At 35.9% G+C, this 10,844-nt stretch overlaps 1 protein-coding gene across 9 annotated transcripts in view; it reads right to left on the bottom strand.

Moving 5' to 3' along the window:
- Positions 1–4,718: 4,718 nt before the first annotated feature.
- The window catches only part of PTBP2 (polypyrimidine tract binding protein 2), a 52,998-nt gene continuing 46,872 nt past the window's right edge, over positions 4,719–10,844 (bottom strand). For 4 of the 9 annotated variants that reach the window (XM_037403663.1, XM_037403656.1, XM_037403658.1 and 1 more), the window contains 6 exons: positions 9,183–9,337; positions 7,688–7,721; positions 7,148–7,240; positions 6,552–6,768; positions 6,373–6,450; positions 4,719–6,224 (listed from right to left, as the gene is read on the bottom strand). In XM_037403663.1, coding sequence (XP_037259560.1) covers positions 6,092–6,224; positions 6,373–6,450; positions 6,552–6,768; positions 7,148–7,240; positions 7,688–7,721; positions 9,183–9,337 — 710 coding nt within the window. In that variant the 3' untranslated portion in view covers positions 4,719–6,091. The remainder of the gene's footprint in view (positions 6,225–6,372; positions 6,451–6,551; positions 6,769–7,147; positions 7,241–7,687; positions 7,722–9,182; positions 9,338–10,844) is intronic. The other 5 variants (XM_037403657.1, XM_037403660.1, XM_037403659.1 and 2 more) reach the window with 3 other exon arrangements.

The following is a 10,844-nucleotide window of genomic DNA, read 5'->3' as shown; positions in this document are numbered from 1 at the left end:
TTAAGTCCAGAGCATTAAGGAACAAAAGGGAACGGGGTCAATCCAAAGGATACTGGAGCACTGTTCATGGAATACAGATGGTCAGAAATTTTACAGCAGACTTTTTTTTTTCCATCAAACGCCAGTTCCAACATGTGTCACTTGACTCCTCTAACAAATCTCTTACTAGATCCTGCTAGCTCACTTTATCTGGCTCTTTGGCAAGGCATCAGTGTCAATCATCCTAAACTACCCTGACACGTAGCCTATCCTAGGGCTAGAGGCTTCAGACTTTCAGTCTCACTGGCTTCTAGGGATGATCAGTACTCATCCCGGGAACACTAGCTCCCACAGCAGTCTGTATGCAATTGCTAAGTTCTGACACTTCCACACTGTTGAGCGGAAGTAAAAATACCTCACATTTACCTCACTGCACTGGTTTTGACCAGACTTGTTTGTAAAATAACCCCCCATCAACACAACCAATAACTCTCCCCTTACTAACAATTTTTAAGGGCCATTTATGCATGAAAACAACTTACAGAAACCTACTGAAACGGCCTCGACACTTCTCTGCCCAGTACTGCTCCTGCTGCAAAACATCCCTCCAGTTTCTCATGTACTCCACCCAGTGCCCCAGATCCCATCACATTTGCTACCTCAAAGGCTGCTGCCTGTTCGGGAAAGACAGAACTACGTGCACCCCTGTTCGACAGCTCCTGCGAAGACAAAGGAGGCAGCAGCAGATTTTTTTCCTTCCCTTTCCCATAGCGCTGAAAGAATGGACTTTGACCTCGCAAACCAACTAATCACGAGCATAGAAATAGTAACACCTTGGTACAGGAGACCTCCATCCCCTCTGTCTGACAGGAAAGCAGCCAAAGAGCGCAGGAGTGACAGGGAGGAGACAAGGGTTATCTAGGGAACAGGACATTCACATGGGAGACAGTGCAATTATGCATGTCTCATTTCCTTATGAAAGTGGGCTAAAACTCATAAAACATGCAGAACTCTTCAATAATAGGAATGCTATTTTGAACTATGGGTGGGTTTGGGGGGATTTTATATATATATATTTAAGCCAACCTGCATTTAATTGAAATCTTCTCCTGTCCTTTGCTTTTCCTTTGCTGCCTGTGCGCAGAACTAATCAAAAAAGAACACCAATTTTATTAAACTTACATGTTGTAAACGACTGGGGGGGGAGACGGGGACAGACGGGGACAGACGACACACCAAAGCAACATAATCCTATTCCAAATTCCCTTGGTTGATCAGGGGAAAGTTCAGTAAACTCAAACCATTAGAAAGGTGTATCATGCAGTAAAAATGACATTTTTTAAGGTGAAGCAGGAACTCACCTATCTCCTTTTGTTAATGACCCTGAAGAGATCTCACACACACACACACACGTGTGTGTAGATGCACGGCAGAGATTTTCAAAGCTGAGGAGACTCAGATTAGGCAATTCTAAATGAATTCTTACATTAAAAGAAAAAAAACAAGTTAAATCAATTCTATAAAGCTTCATTACCGTGCCATATAATTCCTCAGCAATGCAGGAACCTTATCACTGGTTGTAGCAAACTAATTGTGGACTAACAAAATAATTTTGTAATAGATTATCATTGCCTAAGTTAAGATTACTGCAGTCCACTGATTCACTTTACCAAGGCCCATTAAGTAGAAAATCGCATGCCAAATCCCACTGTTCCAGGAAAAATCAGTCTCTCTCCTTTTCCTCTGTGTGGATGCACTAGCAGGCTGCAGCTACTCCCCAGGAGACCAGAAAGGTGAGGAATATTGCGGGTTTTGCATGACCAAGACCTGAAAAAACCCATCTTCAGACACAATCTTGCCCACATTCACAACTTATATATAGCCCTTTCTACACAGACCATGATTACAGGAGATGGGACATTTTACCAAATTAGTTACAAGAAAATTTGATCACCTAAGCAAAGCTCTGAACTTTCGGTTGTCTCAGTCTCTGGAATGGGATGAGGTGTAACAGATACAGACCAGCCTCATCCCTACCTAACACCATCAAATCTTTTCAGGAAGCCTTGCTCACCGTAAAACATTTAATATTGCAAAAAACATTTCTTGAGATGGACTAATGGATTTATATATGTGTTTCCAGAAAAAGACATTTTCTAGTGTTTCAACAGAACTACTTATTATCTAAATATAGAATCGACAAATTAGCTGGAGTAAACTGATGTATGAATTGCCATGCCTTAAATACTGCAGATAAAGGTCCAGTTGGTGCTGTCATGCTCTAACACACTATAATAAACATAAGGAAACTCTACAATAAATCGAAGGGATTTTTTTGTAAGATGGATTATAAAACTGAAAATTAACGTTAAATATTAAAGACAGCCATCTACAAATAGCCACATGAGCTGTTACTCCTGCAGGGCAAAGGTTAAATCACAATATACAGAAATACCTCTAAGTGCATTCATGTAACTTTGAAGTTTTGTCACAATTTTTAGACAGAACGCTATCAGGTTTTGTTTTCCTTTATCTACATACTGCATTTGCCGGTGGACATTATATGATCAAAGAATCATTTTTGGACTTCTCCAACCAATTTCATTGCTCCATTAGAGAAAAATCTAACAATACACAAAGGAAAAAAAAAAAATCAGCAACTGCCTTCCGTAAAAATATTAGAATTATTTTAAAAATCTGAAATTGAGTTCAGAGTATCAGCATGCCTATGGTAAGGTTTCACCAACAATCTAAAAACCTCATGTTCTATGGAGTGTAAGAAGTTATTCATAATCCTTATTTTTAGTAAAATTTTAATAAAAATCATGCTTTGCATTTTCACATTCTGAAGAGCTAAAGATACAGAAACTTATTTACATTTTATAACAATAAAAATGTACAAATTACTATACAAAATGCAGTATCACCTCAAGAAAACCAAGCTTTTGAAAGTTCAAGCAGTTAGGACATTAGATCTATATTTTTTGAAGAGATACCACTTTAAAGACTAAGTATCAACAACTTCACAGTGATTTTCTTCACTAAGTTAATAAAAAAACCCGCTTTCATGACAATTATTACTATCATTACTTTTCATTTTGGCTGATACAAATATAACCTCATAATAAAAATTACTGAATTCATAACAAATCAAACTCACTATATATTCTATCCCTTGAGGTTTTTGCCACAAAACTTTTCAAAATGAAAAAAGTAGTACAAAACCTTCTTTTTAAGGAAATAAGCTTGGCAAGAGATGAGTAAGTTACAGTTTTACAAAAACCCTGTATTTGTAAACACTCAAGCACTGCAGATATTTAAAGTTATTTCAAAATTATACATGACAATTACTGTATGCTGACACAGATGTGTTAAGTGGAAACTGTTCAGCATAAGCTGAACCCATGGAATGATAAATTTCAATTCATATCTTAATTTGAAATATGCAAACACATTCTGATATGCAAAAGGAAATCTCACACATTCTTACTTTTAAAAATACGGGACCTCAACACTATATAGATAAAAAAAGCTTAGGAGACCAGCTCAGTCAGGCCCTTAACTACTGTTCAAGTCAATTGGGAGATGGTCACCGCAATGTGTTTGGGTGCCCGAGTTGTAAAAAGATGTTGATTCACAAGTTTCATGTATGGATGAATGTGATTCCACTAGCATTTCAGATTGGGTGATCACTGTGATGTCTGGAATATAACTTAAATCGTATCTCGGGTGTATTTCTGATAACATGGGTAAGAACCAAACACATTTTATTTAATGTAGTGAAGACTAATGCAAGCTCCCTACATTATACCATGACCTTTAAAAAGCTGATAGCAATTTATTGATTTGAAAGCCAACCCACAGAACAGACATCAGATCACAAAGTAATCTGACATCAATAAATCTACAGTAGTTGTAGTGAAAAAGTGACAGAAAAATGCTTGGAATTGAACGCTGACACCTTTTACCAACATAATGCTTCAGGATCATACAGTTACTCTTCAAAGGGACTGTGTAAAAAGTTTTAATCCTACTTCTAATTGAGGGGAAAAAACCCACAACAATCAGTTCAAAGTAATATGAAGAAACACTATTAAAGTGCCCAAACTGTTTTTACATTCACTTAAGCCCACGTCTCTGAAAAGGTGAAATATCCTAGTCTGGAATATGTATGGTCCACTAAACTAATGTTAAAAACTTCATTACTTTAACCCACGAGTATACTGTACGATTAGTAGAAAAATCTTTAGCAGACACAAAAAAAATGAAAGATGAAACTGCAGCAAGAGAGCATGGCAAACCTGAGAGATCTATTAGTGCATAAATCTGCTTAAAAAACTAAAAAGATAGAAAGAGAGAGCTAACGAAACTACAGTAAAAGTTATGTCTTTAAAGCAGTAAGTTGTAACAGGGTGGGAAATGTTTAATATGCACATATGCCTGCAAAGGGGTCACTATCTTTCTGAAAATAAAGAGCTGGTATTTTTCACAGCATCAGATTTACGGTAAAAAGCCATAAAATTGTATTTTTTACTATTATGCTTTTCCCACCCTGGCAGAGAATAAACATGAATTTAGAAGCACAGTAGAAGTGAAAAAACAAAGAAGAAGAAAGAGAGAAAGCAGCAGAGAAAGACAGAAAAGGTGATTACAGAGCTACAGAAGTGTTTATTGAGCATGCTACAGAGGTAAGCAGAGTACACACAAAATGAAATTAAACCACCGTCAAACCTCCCAACTTTGTTAGAAAATTAATTTTTAATTGTGCCACTTTCAAACTATACTGAATTTTACAATTCTAAAGATGTAAAAACTCAACTAATAGAAAATATACATGACCATTTTTTTCTACATAGATAACAGAATCTATGAATATTGAAACTAAGTACATCAATTTCAAAAAGTATTGGTCATTTAAACAGAATCAAGGTAACAGTTCAGACTGACAGAGAACTGCTTTCAAATTAACTGATCTGTAGATTCTGAGCCATGTTTATAATAAAGTCAGATCAATTTCTAAATACAAAATATTTTGAAGAGATATATTAAAACTGAATATTACAATGCAAGGTAAATTAAGACTAAAGGCACATAAACTTTGGTCCCACCTGGTTGTCAGTTTTAGAAAACTGTCACAAAATTGCCTGCAAGCATTTGCAGCAAACTTTCTTCACCACTGAAAAATACATGCACCATTTCCTGAACTAGCTTGACCAGTCTGTACATGCTCAGAAATCCACAACCATATTCCATATCTTAATTACAAACTAAAGATGGCAATATATATTGAAATGCACATAAGTCATGTCAACTTCGAAAACATCTACGAAAAATATTCAGCCACAAACAAGACATTACTTAGTGCTGACATTTATATGATACATCCCACAAGAGTGTGTACAAAAAGGTTAAGATTCCACAATGCTTTTCACGTAGGGCCCAAAGTCACAGAAGTCACTTTTTGTCCTTTAAGAAATTAATATTCTGTACCTTGTTAATTTTAACTAATGCCTACATTCATAACTGAATCTAGACCAGAACGATGAAATACAAAAGGCCTTTTTAAAAAAAGGAGCACAAAGCAAATGGTAGGAGAAATCAGGTGTCATTTTACTCTTTCAGTGTAATGCATCTTATCCAATTAAAAAGAAAATCAAGTGACAAGCCAGCAGATAAAAAAAAAAATATCTACCAAGCAGGAGAAACAAAAGCTTAACCTTTTTACACACCCCTGCCTAAACATATTTAAATTATCATGTAACAATGTGCCCCAGACAACCAAATTTGCTTTTTACTAGTTATGCAATTCCAGCAGTACTAGTTTTCCTTTTTAAGGCACGTATGTCAACTAAGTTGAAAAATTGTGGTATTAACTTGAAATCTTTTAAACAAAATGATGGTTTATCTAAACAGTTGAACAACAGCAGTTAGTATCACTGCTTTTTAAAGTTTTTTTTATTTTTTATTTTTTAAAACAACCAAGGAATGATAACAGCATGAAAAAATAAAAAATAAAAAAAACTGAAGACAAACTCTGGTCCCCACTTTCCTGAACAGTCAATAGGTGACAACACCAAACAATGCAATACACCCTCATTTTCAAACTGCCTTTTTAAATAGTTGACTTAGAGAAAGAAACTCTCAGATGGTGATTTTCTCCCAGATTGTAATTGTGAAGATCAATCAAAGCCTGAATAGCTTCTTCTACTGTTGACATCTGAAGAAGCGCCATCTTGTGATCTCTTCTGAAACAAAATAATGGCATTAGGAACTAGAACACTAAAAGGGTTGTTCTTAATGTTCGCTACCCTCTACGCACTTTTCGTTAAGACGTGCTGCAAAAATGCATTTAGGCAGTCTTTAGTTAGAGCTACGTACAGAAAAGTTACTTACTGAAAAAATTTAAATGCTTTCACAGTGCCTCCAGTGTTGGCAAACAATGTGCGTAGATCCTCTTCTGCTACTGATGGGCTACAGACAGAAAGAAAATAAGCATAGCAAGAAATTAGTACTCAGTTTGGTGTGCTGTGATTCACACTAACACTACTGGCTTACTGAGAGCCAACACTTACGGAATATTGGACAGATGAAGTGTTGCAGAAGGAGGGAATATATTTTGAAAGTTTTTTGAACCAGGCTTCTTGAAGCGATGCAGAGGTGAATTACCAAAATCTTTAGTCAGCCCTTGGTCATCAAGTCCCTCTCGAGGTAGTTGCACTGTCTGATGTTTAGACAGGGTAACCCGAATAATTTTTCCATACATTTTTTGTCCATTAAGATGGCTCATGGCTGAAAAAGACAAGCAGTTTACTCAATTCACTGTTACTTTTCAATACATTGTGGTACACCACCAAGAGAACAAGAAGAACACCCGAACAAATCAAAGGGTCAATGTGCTAAAAGACTGGAATCAAGAACTAGGCCTGCAGAATCTGCATCAGTATTTAATTTTATTTAAAGACCATCGTATGTGATTCAGCTGTTGAATTCATTTAGGATATTGTGCAGGCCTTCTAGAGCACAAGTGCACACAATAAGATTTTGGATCTTGTGGGTAACCAGGATACAAGACACTGACAAATGTAAACATGCTTAGTTCACCTGATTTTACACAGTGTAATTTCAAGTACTTAGACTAATGGGAATATAAACAGAAAACTAATCTTACCCAGCTGTGACTGGTTTCCATCAGCCATCTGTATAAGAGCACTATCTTTCTTATTGTATAAAATCTTCACGCGCTGCACATCACCATAAACACCTTTTCAAAGTCAAAGGTAACCCAAAAGAAAAAGTTCATTTAAAGCCAGTCACCTAAGTAATATATATTGACATATCAATGGAACATTCAGACAGCAACAAGATCACTCACTCAAACTCAACACTCTCACAAATGAATAAAGAAGATAAAGATTTTGAATAGTGAATTTTGAAAAGAATAATTTCTGATAAACCCTCAAAGCTATGTGAATGATATTAAATTAAAGACCATGCAAAATATATTAGCATGCATTAACAGAAAATCTGTGTCTATGGAGAGTTTTAAACAGCAAAAGAAAAATAGCAAAAGATTTACTATTCAACTTTAAGCCAAAGTGCTAGCTACAAATAAGAATTAAGGTGAAACAAAAAAAAAACAAACAAACAAACAAAAAAAACCAACCAAAATCAAATCAATAATAAAAGTATAGTGCTAACAATAACATACCGAAGAGGGTAAACAGACTTTGGGGCGTAACCATCTTTAGAAGGAGAGAAGAGCAAGCAGCGTAAGACAAGAAGAGAGAAGAGTCGAGGAAGAGCGGAGATGAACAGATCATCCATAACGAAGGGTGGTTCCCGCAGAATGGTGAGGTGGTCATGGATCATGGTTTCAAGGCGGTTAATTGGGGCAAGTTGGTCCGAGGAACATTTTGTTCAAGCACAGAAGCATGAACATAGGGAATGAAGACAGGGAACGTAGACAAAGACAAGGAGAAGGGTAAGACAGGGAAGGGCATGGGAATTTGGGTAAAGACAAGGAAAGGGAAGTTGAACACAAAGGGAAAAGGATGAAATGGGGAAGGGAATACAGCAATGCAGAAGAAAAAAAATAAGGAAGTGGGGAACAAAAAAAAAATAAAATATAGGTCAGTACATAAGAAATGCAGGAATTTGGTCAGAAAATGGTTGGTTTATGTACTGTACAAGAAAAACTGAGTAAAATGTAGTCACCCAAGACAAATATGGGTAAAGTACATTCATATCAAGAGTAAACTACAGCATTTCATCTCAACATGAAAATAAATTAACAAAAAGCATGCAATAGAAATTTTAAAATTTGAACTTTAACTGCATAAGCATGGCTGGTTATGAAATGCAGGCAAAAAATCTTTCAAAATGGCACTCTGATCTAAAACATTTTAACATGCAAGACTGTGGATGACAAAATAGTACCAGATGATAAAAAAAAGCTTAATGATTTACAGTGACAGAGGCCAGTTAAAAATGGAACAGCTAGACTGATACAAACTTCCCACATTTCATACCAGCTTTCACAGCCATCAAAATAAATGTAAAGGACAGTAAAAATGCAAAACTAAATAAACCCTTTTAGATTTCAGAGTTAGCAAGAAAGATACAGTTAAAATGAAAATGCTTTGCCACCATTTTTTAATTATTATTTTTTAAAGACAAATGAGAAACTGCAAAGAAAAAAATTACTAAGAGAGACTGGAAGAGTGCCTCGTCAAGATCTTTGGGAGAACCTTCAAAGAAAAATGTGTTAGACTAGTTCACATAAATTAAGACCTTAAAAATGTGAGATACAAGCATGAAATGAAACAGCAAACAATTAGAAGAAACAAAACAGAAATTCTAGTTTACGTGATTATAATTGCAAAAGAAAGCATAGCTGCTATTTTGTAAAAATAAAGCTTTCAATTCAAATGTCAAACATGCAGTAGTTACCACATTTTTTCTTAGCAAAACTAGGTAGCCGACTATCAAAGGACATTTTAAGTTGTTAGCTACCTGGGAAAACAAAAGTATTTAATAATAATGGCTTTAAAATTAACTTTGGGGGATTATTAAAAAAAAAAACCAGCAAAAATACTTTGAGCTTAAAATCCAAATGTAAGAGGCCAAATACAACGAAATTATAAAATACTGACAAATGAAGTGTGACTAAAGAGGAAAAACAAAAGCAAAATTGTTTCACTGACCTCTTCATTTAAATTGCTAACCAGGAGCACTGTATTGCCACCAGCTGAAACTCCAGGCATTCCCACACGGCCAGCAGCAGCAGCTGCAGCTGCAGCAGCAGCATTTGGAATAGCCAAAGGACTCAGAGCTCCTGGAACAGCTGCAACAGGAAGCCCTAATTTTAAAATAAAGCATATTTTACGAAATACACACAAGTCATTTAAAAAAAAAGTTCCTATATATCAGTACAAGTGTTGCATACAACACTACAAAGCAGACCATTCCACTGTTAAAGTCATCCAAAGGGTTGTGAAATTAACATGAAGAAATGTGAAAAGGTTTTGTTTGATTCAAATTATTAAGTCTTCAAAGAAATGACGAGGTGTAAAAAGTACTTTCTTTTCAAATAAGCAGTCTTGTACACCAGAACTGCTTCCACTGTACTCCAAAATGCTTAAAGTGTCTAGTTTATTAAAATGGTCTAAAGTAAATGCTGATCAGTAAGAATAAACTAATTGTGCTCTGCGCATCATTACATCCTTATTTTCCATCACCCTTTGAGATGCATGACTGACTTCAATGCGGTGCTTCAGACTAAATATACACACTGCAGTTGGTCATGTGAAAAGGCCTATGGATCTCTCAGAGTCTCAACATAAATGAAGTGAGGAGGCAACCTTCAAGATTCAGGACAGCACCACTGACTATGCTCAATGACTTTTGTAATCCAATTCCATGAAGCAGCATGTTACCATTAGCTAAACCTTCAGCTGTGCTTCAACTTTTCTTCTTCCAAGGAAATTCAGATCCTGTAGAGACCTGCTGGTTTTACCTGGTCAAGTCACTGGGGTGTTAGGCAAGCATGCTACCCCCAGGATCTGTGAAAAGTTCTTGTGATCATATGCATGATACATAGTGTATACAGGAACAGCTTTCTCGTATTCGATCAACATTTTATTTGAACATTTTAAAGAGTTCAGTAAAACCACACTGACAAAGAAAAACGTGTGAAAAACAATAAAGAAATGTAACTTCAGTACTTTATTTTCTTTTACTGCAACTGGGTTCTCAGATTTCAGTATTTTGGCAAATTTTCTAATGTTTATATGATCATGCTAAGCTAATCCACCTTTTGAGCAATCTTCCAGTATGCCAGGCAGTCAGTCTAAATATAACCTTTACACTAAGTACTTAAGGCTACTTTCCTTCCTACGTTAAGTTTTATTTTAAAGGAAGTAACAAGAGAAAAGAAATTCTTCAGTTTCAGCCAATGCCCAAACACTAAGCAGATAATAATACATTCAACCATTAATTTAAAAACACAATAATCCAAGACTTAGTATCCAAAGAGAACAGAAGGGGGAAGTAAGTAAGGTTACAATGTTGGGGTTTTTTTAATTTCCCGGGGGAGGGGGGAGGAGCGGGGAAGCGGGCACAGAAGACAGAGAGACAGATTTTGTTGGGCTGGCCAAATGACCCCTCAAACTGGACGGGATATCCATCACTACTTTGCAATAGTGCTTAACAGTATTACTGATCAAGCACTGAAAAATATTTTCTAGTCATTTCCTGTCAAAGCACATAGAGAAGAAAAAACAGTAAGTGTTCTAAGAAAGGAAATTAAAGATAAGGAACGCTGTCTGATAAAGTTTAAAAGATTAAAAATGTTAGTATTCAGGGAT

Source organism: Falco rusticolus, chromosome 11, assembly GCF_015220075.1.
Source record: "Falco rusticolus isolate bFalRus1 chromosome 11, bFalRus1.pri, whole genome shotgun sequence".
Taxonomy (NCBI): domain Eukaryota; kingdom Metazoa; phylum Chordata; class Aves; order Falconiformes; family Falconidae; genus Falco; species Falco rusticolus.
Note: the sequence above shows the minus strand (reverse complement) of the source record. Positions and strands in the feature narration are given on the sequence as shown.